This window comes from Heloderma suspectum, chromosome 1 (genome assembly GCF_057233095.1).
Source record: "Heloderma suspectum isolate Gila_16-S chromosome 1, 16-S_ref, whole genome shotgun sequence".
NCBI classification, from domain to species: domain Eukaryota; kingdom Metazoa; phylum Chordata; class Lepidosauria; order Squamata; family Helodermatidae; genus Heloderma; species Heloderma suspectum.
The window spans coordinates 288,865,696-288,886,669 of NC_139458.1; the positions used below are offsets into that span (position 1 = coordinate 288,865,696).

At 41.7% G+C, this 20,974-nt stretch overlaps 1 protein-coding gene across 1 annotated transcript in view; it reads right to left on the minus strand.

Moving 5' to 3' along the window:
• LOC146359210 (dystonin-like) overlaps positions 1 to 20,974 on the minus strand; it is a 422,334-nt gene that overhangs the window by 186,557 nt on the left and 214,803 nt on the right. The window contains exons 24-35 of the mRNA XM_084826836.1: positions 20,154 to 20,279; positions 18,813 to 18,965; positions 18,407 to 18,561; positions 18,094 to 18,220; positions 17,257 to 17,440; positions 14,561 to 14,718; positions 11,827 to 12,005; positions 11,343 to 11,481; positions 10,383 to 10,576; positions 7,524 to 7,686; positions 7,041 to 7,124; positions 6,030 to 6,137 (exon numbers count right to left, since the gene is read on the minus strand). Of these exons, the coding sequence (XP_084682962.1) occupies positions 6,030 to 6,137; positions 7,041 to 7,124; positions 7,524 to 7,686; positions 10,383 to 10,576; positions 11,343 to 11,481; positions 11,827 to 12,005; positions 14,561 to 14,718; positions 17,257 to 17,440; positions 18,094 to 18,220; positions 18,407 to 18,561; positions 18,813 to 18,965; positions 20,154 to 20,279 (1,770 nt within the window). The remainder of the gene's footprint in view (positions 1 to 6,029; positions 6,138 to 7,040; positions 7,125 to 7,523; positions 7,687 to 10,382; positions 10,577 to 11,342; positions 11,482 to 11,826; positions 12,006 to 14,560; positions 14,719 to 17,256; positions 17,441 to 18,093; positions 18,221 to 18,406; positions 18,562 to 18,812; positions 18,966 to 20,153; positions 20,280 to 20,974) is intronic.

The window sequence follows — 20,974 nt, forward strand, 5'->3', positions numbered from 1 at the left end:
GATTTCTAACTCCCCTGAAAAATTGACGGATCAGAGGATGTGAGGAAACCAACATCGTTAGCAAGATATTGTTAGCAAGATGGGAAGCTGAGATGGCTGCTACGTAAACTCTCAGAGAAGAACGTCTAAGGCGTTGCTCATGAAGCGAGAATAAAAACTTCAGGATATCCTATATAGTACAATTGACAGGATCAAAGCCATTGTCTCAGGAGAAGAGTGTAAAACGTGTCCGTTGACTCACATAAGATTTTCTGGTAGCAGGTTTCCTAGCTGCCTCAAGAATAGCCTGGAGTGAAGCAGGTAAGTCTATCAGGTCTACTGCTGGATCCTCCATGCTGTGAGATGTAAGCTTAGTAAGGCTGGATGTCTCGTTTTGCCTCTGTCCCTGGACAGCAGTACCAGTGTCGACAGGTGCCAAAGATAGTCCCCTCTGGACTGATGCAGGAGTTTGGCGAACCAAGGCTGCCTGGGCCACCACAGTGCAATCAGGATGCTTTCCGCTTTGTCCTTCTCTATCTTCACAATCATTTGGGTGAGAAAAGGAAATGGTAGAAACATGTAGGGGAAACCTCCCCTCCAATTCCTGGCAAAGACATCTCCAAGAGACCTCACACCTCTGCCCGTTCAGCTGCAGAAACTGTGACACATAGTGTTCTCCTCCAATGTAAAGAGGTCCAAGGAGGGGCGACACCACTGGTGAAACAGACGGTTGTGGACGCTCGAATTGAGCTCCCGTTCATGGGAGACCGGAAAGGAGAGGCTCAGATAGTCGGCCAAGAAGTTGTCTTCGCCTGCAATATGAATTGCTGTAAAGGTGATGTCTCATACAATGCACCACTCAAAGATTTGTATCGTCAGCCAAACTAATGACACTGAATGAGTCCCCCCTTGTTTATTGAGGTGGGATACCACTGTCGTGTTGTCGGAAGCAATTTGGATGTGATGACCACAACAAATGATAACTTTGAAAACCTTCAGGGCTTTGTCGACTGCAAGCAACTCTAGGCCACTGATGTGGCTGTTTGCCTCTGCCTTCGACCATAGCCCTTGTACTCTGAGGAGTCTGCTGTGAGTGCCCCAACCTAGCATCGAGGTGTCCATCATGGCTGCCAGTGCTGGTGTGGGAAGTTGGGAAGGCAGGCCTCGTAGGAGGTTCGATGCCAAAGTCCACCATCAAAGTGAAGCCAAGACCACAGAAGGGAGCCATAGCCTGACTCTCCCCAAGTTTTGCCGGTTGCTGCAGGTTGAATGCCCTGAACCAGTTCTACAATGTACTCATGAGAAGGCAAGCATATGGGACAACTGCAGTTGTAGCCACCTAGCAGTTTCTGTACCGTGTAGGCTCGTACAGTACAGCAGGCTACAACACCAGGCGCAAGCTGTATTAACACTTGTGCTCGATCTTAGGAAGAAATGCCTGACCTTCCTGGGAATTGATGGAGGCTCCAATGAACTGGACAACTTGGGATGGCACTAAGAACGATTTCTTCATTTTCACATACAAGCCAAGGCCTTTCAGCAATTCCAGTGTAAGTTGAACACTTTTCTGTAAACAGTTCTTTGATTGAGCAACTAGGAGCCAATCGTTGATGTAAGGATTGATCTGGACCCCTCGAATCCTGAGATGAGCACACACCACGACCATGCATTTTGCGAAGAGTGGTGGAGCTGTAGCAAGCCCAAACAGCAGCACCCTGAACTGGTGGGCAAGACCGTCGACTGAGAAGCAGAGAAAATGCTGGCTGAACTCCTCTATTGTGATATGCAAGTACGCAACTTTCAGGTCAATGGTTGCAAACCAGTCTCCGATCTGCAGCAAGGGTAAGATCGAAGCCAGTGTGGTCATTCTGAACTTTCTGGGTTGACCCCTCTGAGATCCAGAATTGGGCAAAGCCCACCATCCTTTTTGGGTACCGCAAAATAGCAGTGCAACTCCATCAGAAGGACTGGTTTGATCGCTCCTTTTGAAAGAAGCTTGTCCACCTCCTCTAGGAGCAGTGGAGATGAAGTCAATTCTGTGATGCCTGAAAAGGGTGGAAAAGTGTTGAATTTGATTTTGTAACCTCGACGAATGATAGCAAGGACCAAGGAGTCTATTGTTATTCACTGCCAAAGTGGAAAAAAGGCCACGAGAGGAGAATGGTCCAGGAGATGAGATACAGGAAACAGGCAGTCAAAGGCATTTTTTCTCCAAATAGTCCATTCTCCTGTGAGAAGACTGAAACCGTAATGTCGAGACAAATGGACGTTTTTGTTGAGAGGCTGGCTACTGGCATGTTTGCCTTGTTGAGGCCGAGGCTGGTTGAAAGATGATTGATGGTACTAGAGACATTGTCAAAAGGCTGGCTGAGCCTGTGACAGTCCCATTTTCTGCACCGTGGTCTTCTCCTTCTGGATAGTATCCATGGCCTCATCGGTCCTGGAATTAAATAAACCTTCACTGTCAAACAGAAGGTCTTCAATTCGGGAACATGCCTCTTGTGTGAGACCTACTGATCGCAGCCATACATGCCATCAGAGCACAACAGCTCCACCATTGCCTTGGCATCACAATCAGCTTGGTGCTGAGTGGTGTTAATCTGTTGCCTCGTGGGCTTAGTTGCCTCAGACTGGAAAACATGTGCCAACTCACACTGATCATCTGGGAGATAGTCACATAGGGAACCAATCTTCTCCCACAAAAAGAGTTTGTACCTCGCCATGGCCGCTTGGTAGTTTGTAACTCTCAAACCAAAGGAGGCAAAAGAATATATACACCTGCCCATTAAGTTCAATCTTCTACCCTCCTTGTCTACTGGAGAAGAATGGACTTGATTAGATCTTCCCTGTGATGACTTTACAATAGGGGGAGGATGAGTAAATAAAAATCTTGCATCCTTTTCCTGAATCTTATACATGGTCTTCACCCTTTTAGAAGTTGGAATCATGCAGGGCGGTGCTTTCCAGGAAAGCTGTACTGTCTGGACTAAGGTCAGCAAAAGGGGAATAGTCACTGGAGTGCTAGAGTTTGTATGAAGGACATTGGATATCAGATCTTTGACTCTCTCCACTGGTTGTTGAGTCTCAAGGCCTAGCGATTGGGCCATTCTGGAAACTTGTTCAGAAAAATGCCTCATGTCTTCTGAAGGAGAGGATGGGTCCTGAGAACCCACTGCACCATCAGGCGACGAAAGTGATAAGGGAATGGAGGAAACCGAGGCAGAGTCTGATTGTAGTCCTCCCTTGGGGAACAAGAGGAGTCCTGCCGAACCTGTCTCTCTTCATCCCTAGAGGTCCCTGCTTGATGAAGCAGAGAAGCTACTCTGAGCTCACCCACTTTGTGAATCTCAGACATCCTGGGAGCCAATGATTGAGGAGGTAGTGGAGGAAACTGAGGAGCAGGAAGCTGCAATACAGGAGGAGGCGCCCTCACCACAGGTGGAGGAGGCGGTGATAGCATAGAAACTTCTGCGCCTGATGGTCGAGGTGGAGAAGAGTACTCCCGGTGATGTTGTGCAACTCCCTGGTAGGGATAGTGACCGTACGGATTGGTAATAGTTCCAATCATCCCATTCATGGCGATGTCTCGGGGGATAGGACCAATCTGATCCTCGATCCCAGTCGGAATGAGATCGTGATCTCTCTCTAACATACATCCATCTATAGGCAGGCACCCCTTCGCCTTCATGAGAATAAGCCGAGCAGACCAATTGAAGGGATAGCCCCTGCTTCCGCTCCCATTCTGGAGCCCACTCAATGTCCCCTCGATCCTGAGTCAGTGTCGAGTCTCTTATCTAGCCTTCTGAAATAGAAGCTATCGGCACTGGTACCGATGTCGATACCGAAGGTGCTGAAAGCATTGGAATTGGTGAATCCAATAGTGGAGGAGGAGCTGGCAGGCGAACTGGCAACTTAGGCAGAGAAGCAACTCTTTTAGACTCTTTCCTCTTTTTCTTTTGCGCTTCCAAAGAATGGGAGGATCTCACCTTTCTGATATTTTCTTTGCAAGAGAGGCTGTCAAAGATCAGCCCAGGGTTGGCAGGTCAGAGCAGCCCACGGCTAGAGCCAGAGCTGACTGAGACAGTGAAGTTGCCAACTTCTCACTAGTCTCCTCCTGAGGAGGCTTATCTGCCATCTTAGTTGTGGTTGTTGAGCTATCTGTCCCTAATGCCACAAGTTTTTTAAGGGTGTCTGCTGCTTTTAAAGACTTCTCCCAAAGGATGGCTTTGAGCCTGTTGGCACTGTTTTTTCTAGCTTGCTTGCTAAATGACATACAATGATGACAAGCCTTGACAATATGTCCTTCACCTAGACAAAGTAGGCACAGCGAGTGACCATCAGTGGGAGGCAATTTACTCCCACAACGAACCCACTCCTGAAAAGGAGCATTTAACAGCCATACACCCTCAGGTGACACGCGATCAAATAATCGCCTATAACCAAACCAAATAAGAATGAAATGAAACGGATAACTGTAAGGCCAGAGGTAACTAGAAGAGAAAGAAGATAAAGTAGCAAAAGAAAAATCCAGAAAGCCTCTCAGCACAGTCCGAAGACCAAGAAGTCCCTTCAGTTGAGTACTGCCACAATGGTGGTTGATGAACAACTGAGGGTTTGAGCAGGAACCCGCTGGAATATGCACGATTTATTTATTTACTTACTTACTTACTTACAATATTTATATACCGCTCCTCATCAGAAGATTTCGGAGCAGTGAACAACAGATAAGAATAAAACAATGGTTAAAAGAGTTAAAAAGTTAAAACATTTTACAGAAATGTTCTACAGAAATTCATCTATAGAAATTCATCTATAGAAGTTTCCCCAATCGAGGCTCTGCACAGGTGCAGAGCCCATAAGTGTGATGCATAGAGACTATGAAGAAGAACTCTGTAGCATCAGTGATTTTAGACAACCAATGTTTGGCAAACAAGGTTCTCACTAGATATATTGTCCAAGTAGTGGTAGCCAGATTAGTCCCACAAAATAAGAAACAGAAGGCATGTATCATGATCAACTACCAGTGAATTGTTCATTTTTTCGTATACTAAACACATTTCACAAACATCGCTCAAAAGCTTTCACAATACACCAGTAGAATTTGGGCCATTAAAAAGAATTTTAAGCTAGATCCAAGTAGCTTAAACATAGCAGGGAATGTTATGGCACTGGGGGGCAGAGGCATCAGATGAGGGGAAATGAGTAAGAATCTTTGTTCTCTTTCTGTTTCTCCTTCTGGCCTGCCCTCCAACCTCAGTCATTCTGGTGGCTTAACTGCAGTTCCCCCAAAGCTGCTAATTAATGCCAGGTTGGTAAATGGGAAAGTGGCTGTTATTAACAAATTCATTTTGGAAGAATATGCTGATATGGCTTGTGTATTACTGAAACCTGGTTGGATGAAAGGGTGTGTGTAAACCTCTCCCAAATGTGTCCACCAGGGTATTGAGTGCAGCATCAGACATGGGTAGAGGAGCAGGCTATGGATAGGCGTCGTTCCATAACGATTTCATCCCTTGTCAGTTATCCTGTTCTACAGTCTGCCCGTTTCAAGGGCCTGGTGTTGGGAACACAAGAGTTGATAGAGATTCTGTCCGTGTACTATGCTCCCCAACAGTCCCTCTACCCAAACTGATGGAGGTGGTCTTGGCTATGCTGATGAGAACCTGACAGTTTATGATTTTGAGGGATTTCAATATCCATGCTGAGGCCCCAGACCCTGGAATGTCCTTTAAGGTAGGTATGGCCTCAACTTTGAATATTTTTAAGACAGCTTTAAAAACACCTATTTTTCAGCTTGCTTGATTTTTAACTGCTTGCGAGTTAAAAAAGTGTTTGATTTCTTTATCCTGTTGTTGGAGTATCTCACTTTAAGCGCCCTGTATTTTTTTTAATCAGGTGCTTCTATTGTGTTATTGTTTGATTGAACTGGAGTTTTAAACTGAAATATATAATTTTAATATTTTGTTATATGAGTCACCTTGCGAGGACTCTGTCCTAAAAGGCAGCAGACAGATAATTATATAAACAAACAAACAAACAAAACACGCTACCTCTTGGATAATGAAATCAGAGGAGCTCTGCATTCTTCGGCGTTTCACAGGAGATTTTTGCTGGGAGTCAACCATGGCTCTATATGTCATTGTTTGCAGCTCATAATCCTGCAGAAAATAAATCAAGATCAGGAAAGCTGTACATTATTTGTTCCTTGCTAAGAGTCTTTCTGGTGGTAGAAACATATTTCAGTACAAAAGTCTATTTACACTAGTTCAGTAAAGCCTGAGTGTAACAGAACTAGGTGCCCACTGTTGAACTCACATTATAAGAGAGCAATCAGGGCTGAGAAGCAGCAGCTTCTCTCAGATTGTTTCATGTTACTTTGCTAACATATAAAACATCCACCCAAATGATTACGGTGGATTGCGTGATAACAGGCCTTATTTGCCACACCCACTGATACTAAGGATGCTGGAGAGATTCGAGACAGAATAAAATCTCAGATTTCTACGAATACGACCTGCAGAATCCGCTGCGGACTGCCCCCCTCTCAGGCCACGTGGAGTCCATAGACTTTTGGATCTTTTCTTTTTTTATTTTCCCAAAATTCACACAAATGTATTCACATAAATATGCAAGTTTCGTACTAAGGTAAATTATGTAAATTGTTGTGAACCCTCTTACGGAATTATTTGCATATTTTTCTGCATAACAGAAAAAAAATTGAATCTGGCCATGAACGGATGCCAGAACGAATGACACCACACAATCCACGAAATACATGCAGAACAGATTTCACAAAATCCAAATATCCCTAACTGATGCCCACTGGCACATTATAGACTAAAAACATGGATGGGAGCATCCATGGAGGAAGTGGCAGCAATGCTGCTCAAGTACCATGTGATGTGTATTTCAAAAGAGATGGCAACTCCGATGTTTCCAATGCAGACTACGGGTGCAAGAGCAGCAAGAGAAATGGTGTAATTCTGTACACTGAGCAATACTCACATTTATTTGCACGATGAATTAAAATTGAGAACAAACATGCACACTTATAGCTTTACCTTTACTGCAGCTGAATACTGCTCTGAGTATTTCTGGCATTCATCTAGTTTGTTTTGTTTCATCTCTATTTCAGAGACTAGCATCTGTAAAATAAACAGAGGATTTCAAAAGATATCAATTATCAACCTATGCAACTTTTGCTCCTGTCTTAAAGGTTAGAACATCAACCTTTGTAAAACATACCAGACTGAATTTTATAGGACAAACTTCAGAAGTGGGTTTTTATCTAAAAAGTGAGCAGAACAGCTGTTTTTCATGTATTCCTCCATGTAAAGTGCTTTTGGCTCAGCACGAAAAAAAATGGGGGAGGCGAAACATTACCCCTTTAATAAATATATGAATAAAAACACACTGGATTAATAACTACATAAGATATATATCTGTTTCATAGGAAGCTTATTAGCTGAACTGAAATCGCTTGTGTTTAGCTTAGTTATTAATTCCATTCATCTCAGCCCTGAAACGGAACCTCCATCTCGTACCTTTTGTTCATTCAGCTGTTTAGCCAGAGCTTTGCTGTTTTGAGGCGGGTTTTCCTGGAACCTTTGCTGAGTTTCTTCAACTTGCTTAATCCAGTTATCCAGTGCACCGTAAGTATCCCTGTAGTATTTTAGAGATTTATTGATGCCATCTAAGTCACGCAACCTGTTGAGTGGAGAGCAAGCAGTTTCAGTGAGGAAGAACATATAAATTGTAATGATCTTCATAAGGAAATGCTGCTGCTGCATTCAAAGCCTTATCTGCTTTATAATTCAAAGCTTCACATGCCTTATCTGTTTGTAATCTTTACAACAACCCTGTAAAGTTAACCAGTACTATCATCTCCCATATTGCAGATGGTGGGACTGAGGCTTAGACAGAGTGGCTTGCTTGAGGCCACGTAGTGTGTTCATGGCAAAGGCAAGAGTCAAACTTCCCGATTCATGGCTCAGCCTCAGCCACTTCGCTACACCAGCTCACAAGCAGGAGGCTGTCTGAAGGCATAATTTGGTTTGGCCTGAGGCCTTGCAATGTTCTTTTCTTAGAGTTTATATGCCAGACCTTCAAAACTAAAGAAACACGACTTTACTGTTTCAGTCAGAAAGCCTAACTTCCATAACTGAGCTCTTTTAAACTTCCTTGCCCTGTCTGGGTAGCTCATTGTCAAGAAATGTACCTGTTCTGTGAGAGAACAGACATTCCTGGGTCCATAAATCTTCCAGACAATCTCACATCTCTCCATAAATCATCACTTCATTTTTATAGGTGGCCTAATGTCCCTCATTGTATTCCCTATTTGAAAGTCGGTTCCCCTGCCACCTGCATATACCACATCTCAAAGACTAGGCATCGAATAACATCCAAGTGATATTTAGGAACCACTGTATTTTAGGCATAAATGAATGTTCTAAATGAATGTTCAGAGTGACCACCAGGGGGCTATTCTCAGAACTCAGCACTGGTTTTAAAATGTTCCTGTATTTTTCAGCAGAAAGAAAAAAAGGTAATTTGCTATAATAAAAAAAAGGATGTTTGTCTTTTTATCTTTCAGTGCCATAGCGTCAAGACTGAGAAACCTAGACACCTGAAACTTGGCTTGCATACTGACAGAGCCCGATAGGTGTGCATCTTGGGGTTATTTTGTTGTTTAAATGCATTAATTAATGTTAATTAATGAAATCTGTGTGTTTGAAACATACAGATTCTCCTATCAAATGCATAGCTTTGCAGTCAATACAGTCTGAAACCAAGCGGGAGTCGTCCAAGGGACAGAGTTATATGGCTGCCTCCTTGGGCGGACCTCTCCCTCACAGGGCTGTAGGGGTGCACCATGGCAGGGGCAGTGCCAGCGGCCACGGCTTCCCTCAGATGGGATACAGACAATGTATCCAAGTCTGCCAGCTGCATAACCTTGCTTGAAGGCTTTGCTTACCAAACTACGAGCTATTGCGATCCATGAGAAACCAGGTACATTCACTAGTACAGTAACGAGGTAAAAATTAGTAAATAAGATGCAAGTAATATTTAAATGGGTAGATTTTATACAACCCGCTATTTATAATTAGTCAGTTTTTGTTCCAAGTCTGTATAATTCACGGATAGGAAGCAGGAGGGTGCACAGTTGCAGAGAACAGTCTGTTTACAGTCGCAAGCGGCAGTCAACACAAAAACTGTCACTTTTATACTAGGAGCTCCTGAATGTTGCTAACAAACTGCCAGCAAAGTCAGTTAAGATGTCCAAGAGAAGCAGCATGTGCTTCACGTTTATCTTACAAGCAGAGAGGAGGATTTTAACTGGCCATAAATAACGTGATGAAGAGCTGCCCTAGATGGAGACAGGATAGAAGTCTATTCACACAGTGCCATCACTGTGAAACCAAAGATTCTGAGTCGGCATCAGAGGTCCTTTCCAACTCTCCTGCCTAGGATCCTTTACCTGAAGATGCTAGATATTGAACCGAGGGTGTCACAAACATGCAAGACATGTCTTCTATAGGCCACAGCTTGGGAATTGCTTCCCTGTGGCTTCTTTCCATACCACTCTGGTAATATGTACATGAAAGAATTACATTACTGGCCTTGCCCACAGTGTTCCTTCACATGTTGCAGGAGCAATATCAGAAGAAGCAACAAGGAAGCCAATAAGTGTGAATTATCTCCCTCTCTGAGACAGACCCTTCAAATTGACTGTTTCAGTCAAAATGTATTTTGGACTGCTTATTGGCAGTCAACTGGTAAAAAGTAAGGCATTTATATAAAGCCTATAAACTGCTCTTGAATTTTTAATTTATACTAAAAATAGCCCTTCTGAAACACTGTAGAAAACACCTTTCTTTCCCCTTCCATGCTCCAGCCAAGTCCTGGCATGCTTTAAATTCAAGGACACTGTAGATGTAATAGTGGCAAATGTATTTAAGTCCAGGTCTGCCCCGACCATGTATAAAGCAGGAGTGTGTGTGTCCAGTTTTAGAGGAAAGGGAGCATTCCAGTATCTTATATCCCTGCAGTCTGTCCCTCTCAGGTGCTTTTCTCTTTTGGTGATCTCACATACCAGAAGTGAGCTTGGTTGGGGAAAAACATGCTAGCACCAATGGACACTTTTAAAAAGCCTCACTGCAGCATGGGAGGCGGTGGTGGGCGGAATCCGTTATCTCTAATTACTGATTAGAAATAAGGGCACCAGGAAAGCTGGTGGGCCAGATGGGGACCTCTCACAGGCTGTATCCGGCCTGTGGGCCAGATGTTCCCCATGCTGGCCATATCTGATAGAAATATATTTTGCAGTCTGGTTCCTTTAAACGACTCTGCTGAATTTTTCCCCATGAACACTGTGTTATTCCTGAAGAAACTGTGGCACTAACCTGTTTTCAATTTGAGAATGAACATTTTGCCACCTCTCAGTTAGCTGATCTGCTTTCTCTTTGTGCCAGTCCAAGTCAAGATCACGTTCCTTGTGTGTTTTAAACATTTGATCGCTAATTGCTTTGGCTTTCTGGAGTTCATCTTCTAGAGTATGGAATACCTCTCTTTTTTCATCAACCTCCGATCTCCATTGCTAGTAAATAAAATACATGGTAACTCATTATAGATCCTAATGGTGTTTCTTCAAATCAACATGTGCCACATGCTGTAATATTAGTACATTGTCATAGGGCATACACCCTAGTATGGTTGGTCAAAAAAGCCAACTCTTCAGGCAAGTATTGTTAAATATTGCCTTCAAATTTACAGCATTAATTTGATTGTACATGGAACAAAAAGGGACACATGCTAATTATAAGCATACCCAAGTTCATATTTTATGTGGCTAATCTTCCCTCATCTTCCTCCTCCCAATTGCAAAGGAAGATTAGCTGCAAAAGAGATATCAGTGGAAGATAAGGACTGTCCAGTAGCTCTTTCCTCCTTTCCTAGGAGTACAACTTAGCTGGGGCTCTCTCTTCCTTGGGGACTCAAGGCAAGGAAAGGGCAAGTAACTGGTTCAGCCCCTTTCAGCTTTCTTTGCCTATAAGGACAGATGATGGGAAGGAACCTTCAGGGTTATAAAATGGCAGAATTGGAATGCTTTCCATATGATCAATGTAATGTACAGCTCAGCTCTTAGTTGTTAATGTGAAGAAGACTCCTGACAAAATAATCAGGAATCAATTGGACAATATTAACCAGTCAACTGACCAGAATCCCAATCTTACTCTTGTTACTTTACTCCCCCACGTAGCCCCAGCCTCTAAAGGCCAAACACCACACAGTATATAACTATCTATGTTATGTTATTATATTGCTAAAAAGTATTAATATTTTTCTGAACACTGTAATCATACCTTTAATGTACCCATCAGGTTCTCAATATTACTCTTGTCAGCAGTTAATGGATCTTCCTCACATAGTTTAGTTTCATACAGTTTTACCAGCGATTCAGCCCCTTGAGTGTTTTTGAGCACCAAATTTACAGTTTTTAACCTGAAACAAAGAAATCATTTGCTGATAATAAATTCCAAACATTTTAAAGTTTTAAACTTCTTAGAATATATTATAACTAGGATCATTCTTGTATTTATTCATTAAAGACACAGAGATAGAGATAAAGACAGAATATAGATATATTCAGACGTTCAACTTTATAAATGTTGTTAAGGTGGCAATGTTCTGTATGTATAATTCAATTCACCAGATTTTCTTAAAGAATGAAGTGGAAGGTTCTGCTTCCCCTTTACACACTAATCAATACTTATCTTCCTATCAAATCTTGCCACTCATTATGATAACAAAGTGTAATAGAATGTAAAGGCTTGATGCCATACTTACTTTTCTATGTAAATGGAAGACATGGAGTAAATCTGATTCATATTTTGAATCACAAGGTTAAGCTCTGACCGCAGAGTAGGGACTGAGGGTGAACCAGTAGCTTGATTAAAAAAATCATCACACTTGTCTGTGATCGTTTCCAAGTCCTCTTTGAGTCGATCCAGCTCCTTTTTCAGCTTCTACAAAACCGAAGGTAAGAGGTTGTGAACAAACTGTCACAAAAACCCTTCTTAAGTTAAGGAAAACTACTGAACTGAAATCCATAAGACACACGAACAATTGCTATGGGAGGTGTGAAGTTGTCCTTGGGGAAGACAGACTAAACCAGGAAGGAAAACTGCAAACTTACTTTGGCCCTACCAGTGCAACAGAAATGACTGCCATTAGTTATGTTGGCTTTCTGTACTGGACATCAAGAAAGTATCCACCCATCTATTTTTGCAAATGTTTGTGCTTTCAAAAACACTACAAAATGTAACGGCTCATTTGCATAAGCCAGGGGTGAGGAAACTTTTATGTCCCAAGGACTGAATTGGTTCTGTGCAAGTATGTCAGGGGCCGCATATTGGGCGGGGTCACACCCAACGTGGGTGGGCAACCCCACTGCTAGTATGTGGCCCACACCCCACTCACATAAACACACAATCACACACTCATTCACACACACACCACCCTTTCGCCACTGCAAGCAAGCTTTTAAAAGCCTCCACTGGCACCGGTGGAAGCTTTTTTAAAGCCTTACAATGGGAGAGGGTATTTTTTGAGGGGATGCAGCAGTGGGAAGTGGAAGATTAGCCCTTCCCTCCCCAGCAGTGACCCACCCCCTGAAAATGGCCCTCTGCAGCATGGGAGGGAGGAGGGGAAATCCTTTATCTCTGAAATGTTATCAAAAATAAACCAGTAGGGAAGCTGGCGGGTAGATAGGGACCTTCCCGGAGCTGTATCTGGCACACAGGCCAGCGCTTATCCATCCCTCCCATAAACCAAAGTGGCCCCAACCCCCCCTTTTCCTTTTATTTGCCTTCTCAGAAGTCTGTTTCAAATGTGAGACCCGCTACTAATTTAAGGCTCTGTGTTCACATTTTTTAATAAAGAGATCGTGTGAGTGGCTCTGTACAAAACATTGTGTGAGTACTGTAACATTTTGCAATGGATCCATGAAAAAAGATCCAAGATTCCTGCTAGGTCCTGCCTTAGATTTAATTATAGAAAAGCAGCATGGATAATATATCCTTCCATAACACTTCCACATGAAGGTACGCATGTGATAACTTTGAGAAGACTCCATAAGCACAGAATGTATCCCTGTATAATTAAACAGTGTAATGTCTCTTGGTTGTATTAGAAGTTGATTGAGCAATTTCTCCTCAACTCTGGGAAGTTTACTTACACAATTTAAGAACCTCTGAGTTAAACACATAGGATAAAGGTAGTCAATTCCAAGCAAAACACTCAATTTTGTTTTAAATTATGACGAAAGTCACCTAAACACTATTTTGCTACTTAACTATTAGAAAATGCCTACTTTTTTTACACTGTTTTTATTTTATATTTTTAATATGCTTTCTATTGTCAGACACAGTGGGATACGTTGATGCAAATATGATACATATTTTAGTAAGTAAATAAATGTTTTAAGCTCATAAGGCCTATATCTCATTCAGCTATTAGACCATGGCCACTTTAGCAGGTATTTCATTAATTTGTTCATTTATGTCACCAGCCTAAACAGCAACAGACTCTGATGGCAGCTAATACATATTAATAGTATGTTATGAGAAATATCTTAAAACACAATATGAAAACACAATAAAAGCAAATCCAATTCATCAAAGTTAGAGAACCCAAAAGTGGTCAGCACTGCCACTCACAAATGAAAAGCCTCCTTAAATAAGATGTTTACCAGACTCTGTCCTCAAACAACCAGCAAAACTAGCCTGCCTGGGCTGGGAGTTCCTGAATGAGGGAGTTGGTCTACAGGCTGCCCCCAAACCTATAATCAGTTGGTTGCCCGATTACTTTTCTTTAATTAAGACATGAGCTTTATAAATGTAGCTTATCATTATAATTTGTAGCTGCAGCCATGCAGGTAACTGTAGTGGTCCCTTCTGAATGAACTCTTTGTGTGCTCATAATTCCTTCAAGAAATATACATGTTAGTTAAATACACAGCGTGTAGCTCCATCTGTTGTGATTTTCAATAGAAAGTGTGTGGGAGCAGATCTGAATGAGGGCGGTATCCAACAGAGCCCCCTACGCTTATGCAATTGACACAGCACTAGCGTAAGCGACCTCTAGTGCAATGCCAATACCTTAAGCTGGTGCAGCAGGTTTCCCCAGAAACCCTGCCAATGCCAGTTTACACTATTAGTGTTGCGCTAGAGGTCTCTTTCGCTAGAGCTGCATCAATTGCATAAGCACTGTGGCTCCATTGGACAATGCCCACTGGGAGAGCAAAGATGCCCTGGGACCTTTTTCTATCACTAACTGCCATGTGTGGTGTGTATGCGTTAATTCCAGGGGGTCATGGCTGGGGAGGGAAGGATTAACCCTCCCCTTCCAACATACTGTGGTCATGATCTGGAAGCCCCCTGCCCACTGACTTTTGTGTAAAACAAACAATAGCAACAGAACAGAGCAACTCCCTACATATTTAATGTAATGTGTATTTTGACCCTGACTATAGGGTTTGGGAGAATTCGTTTTCATAGATAGGAAAGCTCAGAATACTCACCTCTTGTTCAGAGATCCGAAAGACACTTTCATGTAGGTCATCTCTCTCCAGCGGAGTTCGAATCTGCCTAATCAAACGATCTTCACAGTTCTCCAAACGAAGTCTGATGTTTCGAACTTCTGAGATATATAGGTTGTAAATGGATTCCTCATGCTCCTCTGTTAAAGGAAATGTATGCATGCAAGTAAAGCCAAGCATTTTTAACGTCCCTCTGCCAACAACAGATATACTAGAGTCACGGTGCTTTAACCCTCTTTAAGAGTCCGCTATGACTCTGCCTGAAATCTAAAGGAAACATGCAATAAACATTACGGGAAAGTGATTACAAGGTGCATTGCATGTGTTCATAATTTGGGGTGGGGGGAGAAACAGGAAGTGCAAATGTCTTGCATTTCCTGGGTAGAATTCAATGCTGCCCAGGGGCTGGCAGAGCTGGCTATCAGTTCTGGTCCACAGACTTGCCCCCTTCCAGCAACAAGTTTCTGCTTATTTGGGGGCTTGCCTCCAGATCCGCTCAATCGCAGTTCCACAAACGGTAGGGGCCACTGGCCACATGCAGACCAGAATCAGTGGCCAGCTCTGCCAACAGCTGGGCAGCACTGGATTCTGCCCCCTGTTTCCAAGCTTCTCCATTTCATCTGAAACAGATTTTCTGAGCCTCCCCCAAAGAGGAAAGGGTAATTTCACAAACTGGGAATAGCTTGTGCATCTTCCAAAGTGGAGAAATGTAAACATCACAGAAGCAGGATGCACAAGAATCAACTTTCTGCTTACATGTATCATCATGGAGCTTCTCTCAAGCAATTTCATTCTTACTTTTACAACAAAACAAGGCATCCACCCCAAAAGCAATATGCACATCACTTTAGTCATAGGTATTATCATCCCATTTGTGCATGCACAATGATCAACTGGATTGTCTATGGCTCTTCTAGAGAAGATTTTATAATAAGATGGTAGTAAAGCTATAGCAGTGAGTCCCTTATCACTTATTCCAGATGTACACACAGTCAGCACAGTTTATCTTTCCTCTAGACAGTGACTTATAGATTCACTTTAATCAGCTTTAATCTGCTATTGAATTCCTTTCTATGTCAATATCAGTCTGAATGCATAATATAATGCATCTATTTAGCTTTACAGAATCATTTGTGTGTTTGATACTGAATAGTATTATACATTTTCAGAATGAAGATGGAATATTTACAACATAAATATTCGAAGGTATTTTTCTTTCAGGATACTGTCAATCTTTTTTCAAAATGATACAGCGCCCATTTATGACATAGCTAGATATAGATGTAGATGTAGATATAGATATTTAAGACTACTAGGTAAACAGATATAAATGATGAGGTAAAATATTCCTGGTAAATTATTTTGGCAAAAGAAAAATGTTTTCTTCTACATTTAGTAGTGAAACTAATGAAAGTTCTTCTGCTATGAAACCCGCCAAAATAATAGTTGTCTCCGAGAAGTCACATTTGTGCGATACAAAACTCATTTTAGGAACCCAACTAATATCTGAGACTGTGTGCCAGTAAAATGCACATTACATTTTCAGTGAGTATGCAGAGGTGCAAATAATTATTGTATTTGCAATACCCACAACGTCTGAATCAGCCCTAGGTGCTGTTAGCAACACAATAAACAGAAGGGATGCCATTTTGGAGGTAGGGAGGCAGTTATCTCTCCTTCCCATTTTGTATATATAAGTTTTTCAGGTGCATCTACATCAGTGGATAGCTAACTGGTTCTACACACCCACAGAAAGCAGGTGCAGATGCTATTACGACAAACTGACCCATTCAAATAATTTCTCACATGAAGGATGAAACAAGGAAATCAGGGATGTAGAAAACTGTGTCTCTTCTCTGTTATTAGAAAAATACCATCACAGAATTCACAGACTTCTGAGCACCCATGGTTATAGCCATCTAATTGTTCATGTGTACTAGATAGGCATGCCAAAAGCACTAATCCCAAGAATTCGTCTAACCTGATAACACTGCAACCATTATTGTAAGGTATATTTAAAACATCAGAACAAATACACATAAGATACACAACTCTTTTCAGTTTAATGTTAATTGTAACCAAAAGTGGGCCTTCGGAACTTGTCAGCTCCTCCTGCTCCTGCCACTAAAATCGATTTCTGTCTTCGCTTCCGAAATTGGAATGGGCACTACTCTGAAACAGCCATGATACTACAGTTCACATGTACATAGTTGAAAATATAGTAGAGATCATTAAGCATCTTGGCAGACTTTTGCGCTTTTTGCACCTCAGACCACTTTCTCCTTTATCAACCTGCCCAGTCACTGAAGTTACCAGATAGGATGCTCCTGGTGGTTCCGCATGGACCTATGGTCCAATTGAAGTCCACCCAGAATAGAGCCTTCAGTGTGGTGGCTCCCTTTCTGTGGAACTCCCTGCCTCTGGAGGTCAGGCAGGCACCATCACTGTGTTGTTTCTGGTGCCTGCTGAAGACACATTTATTTCAAGTAGCCTCCCCTTGACTGACCAGCCGTGGTTTTTACTATATTCAGTTTTTTTACAAACTTTTCATATGTTCTTTTATTCTTTATATGGTGTTTTTGTTTGTTTATCTTTTATTGTTCACCATTCCATAACCTGTTTAGATGTGGAGCAGTATATAAAAGCTGTAAATAAATTTCTTAATGTGTTATCCTTACCTCTCTCTGCAGACTTAAGGAGCTCTTGGTAATACTGCTTGCACACATTCACTTCCCTTTCCAGCTGTGCAATGTCAGCGACTGAAAAGACTTTAGATCCCTGGCTGTCTTCCAGGAAGTCATCAAAGCGGGACTGCAAGTTGCTTAAAACCTGCTGATGTTCACCTGGCAAGAGTGTCTTTATCTAGGAAATATTAAAAATCAGGAAAAGAATAATAAAGCCTCTCCAACAGTGGGCAGTATTTAATAAACCACATTATGTTATGTGCATTTCCTATGGTAGTATGTTAATGTTCTAAAGTGTAGTGCACATGTTGCTATTAAAGCCCTGGCCTCTGTGGGGACAGCACATCAGAAGAAGCCTATGGAGGAATTTCACTTAAGTAAGCAGAGAGAGGCCCGTCATGCTGTCTCTTTGGGATGTAACGTATATAGCATATACATGAAATGTTTAAATGCATGCATCTTTAAATACACATGTAAATGCCTCAGGGAACTCTCAATAGACCTGACACGGACATCGACACATCATCCACATTTTAAGCATTTGTTATAGGAAAACTCCATTATGGCACTGGTATTCCTTCAGCAATCATATCTAGTGTGTAAAATATGGAACTGCCCTCAATCTTTGCCTATCATGTTATTAAGGTAGAATGTAGATGTAACCAAAGGTTGTCAGGATATACCTCTGGAGAACTAAATGTTGAAAAATGAAGAAGTCAAGAACTGTGTGTGGCTATAATCAGCTTTTACAACCACAGATATTCACTTCTGAAACATAGAAAATTTGGCAGGTATACTTTGGGTGAGTGCTGGAATAGGCACAGAACCTACCGAAGCAACATTACTAGCTCGAACTGTTTCAATTTCATTTGACAAGTACTGCCAGGAGACCACACTCTTCATGTTTATATGTGATTCGTGCCAGAGAGCTAGGACATTCTGATATTGCTGTTCAATTCTGAAATGCACAAAGCAGAGGAGGAAAACATGACTCAAACTAAATTAATGGTAACAACAGACAGTCAGAAGAGGAGTACCTGTTATAAATGTCCTATACCAATACATGTTAAAGAGATGTTCCTGAAAAGCAAAAAAAATTAATAAGGCCTTCAATGTTTTGTGTGTGCATTTTGCCAACACATACCTGTTTGCAGTGTCTATTGCTTCTTTGTTGGGTGGAGGAATGGTAAAACATACAGAGGGAACCATGGCCTCATTACCGCTTGGACTAATCACTTTCCATTTTGCCCGATGGGAGTTGCTTGCTAGCACACATTCATCATCTTTGTAAATGGTTATCTAGTTTTTAAAGGAAGACCGGGAAAATGAATGAGCCAAACATTCTTATCCTGTCCTTGTAAAGCACACTTGTAAATGTTGCCACTGAAAAAGTGACAGGAGAACAAAATGGAAAACAACCCAACCAATAACTGGGAAGATAAGAGCTAGCTGTTTTTACTAGGGAAGAGATTTCCAGGAACATTTCATTAATGCAACCTCAACTATCTTCTCACGCCCACAATTGATTTGAAAAAATCCAAGGCTCCAACCTCAATTTGTCTATAGTCACAGATGGCCTTAATTGGGATGGACGTCTTGAGTGAATTATCTGGATTCCTCGGCTTCAGCTGAACTATTGTCTTTGCTCTCCCCACAAGGCCTGCCACTGTGCTCTTGTACTGCAGGAGCTGTTCTTTTTCTTCCTAGATGCAAATTTAAAAAGAAAATAAATGAACAATATTAAAAGTAGCTACAAATTAAATGTGTTCTTTTCTGAAGCTTTAAAAAATGTTCCTCTGCTGTTTGTGGTCTCTTACAAAGCACTATTCACACAAGCCAGAACTAAGTCTATATAGTAATTGGTACTCTCTACCAATCATTGGGCAGTATCCAACCTGACACTAGCGCTAATGTAAATTACTTTGCGCTACCATAAAAGACATTTAGCACAATGCCAGCACTGTTAGCTGGCATGATGCATTTTCCGAGGAATCCCATCATGCCAGCTAACACTGTTGGCATTACGCTAGAGGTCTCTTGTGCTAATGCAATGTAATTTAACTTAACACCAAGGTACGATTGCATACTGCCCATTATTTATTATTATCTGGTGGAATTGTCAACCATCCTTGAAGCAGGCATACTATGGTCCAATTGAGTAATCCACTATTGGGCCAACCATGCAACTTCAGTTTTCAATAGCAAGGACTAAGTGGGGCAGAGCTTGATTCCTGTACACTGCTTACCAACCGCATTTAGTTACAGTGGTGAAAATTAATGCCCATGATCCAAAGTTCTGTTAGTACAGGGGTCCCATTTTCTCCAAAGAGATGACATGCTTTGCCAACTCAAAAAGATTTCCCACTGCATATACATACAATTGCCTGGCCCATGGAAGGGGATGGGACAGACTCTATATGTGTAAAAGTCCATGCAATCATCAGACTCCCCAAGACTGGTGGACTGTGGCCACTGTGTGTTCTGCAGATGCTAAATGTCAGCCTATAGGCTGACCCAAAGCCCATAATCAGTCTAGACCCCCAATTATTGCTTTTCTTTAATTTGGTTCACTGGTGAAAGTGGGCAGGAATGGATAGGTTCAGAATACTGACAAAATTTATCAAGTATTATGACTGAACTCATGGCTCTGCCAAAAGATTATGAAGTTCTAGTTTAAGATATTAGCTTCTTTTTTCATTATTTTTAAAGCAAGAATTATTAAGATAATTACAAGATTAGTTCCCTTTGCCAAAGGTTATATATATATATATGAGCCCATCATTACGTTTAGGTTTACCCTCTTATCTTTTGTATACCACTGCAAAAAGGCACAATTACTTCAGTGATGTATGTATAGGAGATGAAATCTGATAAGAGTTTTTCATTCCTACCATGGACTCCTGGATCAGATCTTCCAGTCTATGAATACTGCTGGACCTATCACAACTGTATTTTCGATGTACAGAATCTCTTAAATTCTTCAAGTAATCTGTGGCCTCTTTGGCATCATTGAAAAACTAGAATGAAACACACCTTTTCATTAAAAAAGACACTATTGCAAGCCCCGTCCTTGTGAGTAGATTTGGTACAACACATTGAAGTCTAGGCTGCCAAACCCATACTGTGGTACATTTCCCTGCTAATGGCCTTAAATAGACAGACATACAAAGTTTTATCACTGTGAGGCTCCTTAAGTCAATTAGAAAAATGGACCCATTCACTTCCACTTTGCAAAATAAAAAGACCAAACAAAAGGAAGGTGACCGTCTCTCACATTGTAGCACACACACATAAATCAAAGGAATTGGGGGTGAGGCATGGTGGAGCTGAACTTTAAGCTTCCTTGGAGAAGTAAACAAAAAAGCCAAAATAAAGCAGTGGTAGTCACTGACTCTTTTCACAAGAACTTGACACAAGCGGGAAAGGTTACCCAGTTATCCTGGTCCATTTGAACCATATAAAAATACAAGTGTGGGGGGAAAAGAGGTTAAACTTTAGTTCACGTCATATATTGATAAATATGGCGCTAAACTGGTCATAAAAATGGTATCGTCATCATAACTGCACTTTTTCTAGACGTGTGCAGCAGTACAATAGGGGAGTCCTGCAACATATGAAAATTCTGATTTATTGTAGAGTTGCTGTATCATTTGGCATAGAAGCACACTAACAAACCCGTTTTCTTGTTGTTGATGTTGCTAGGGTTGAAATC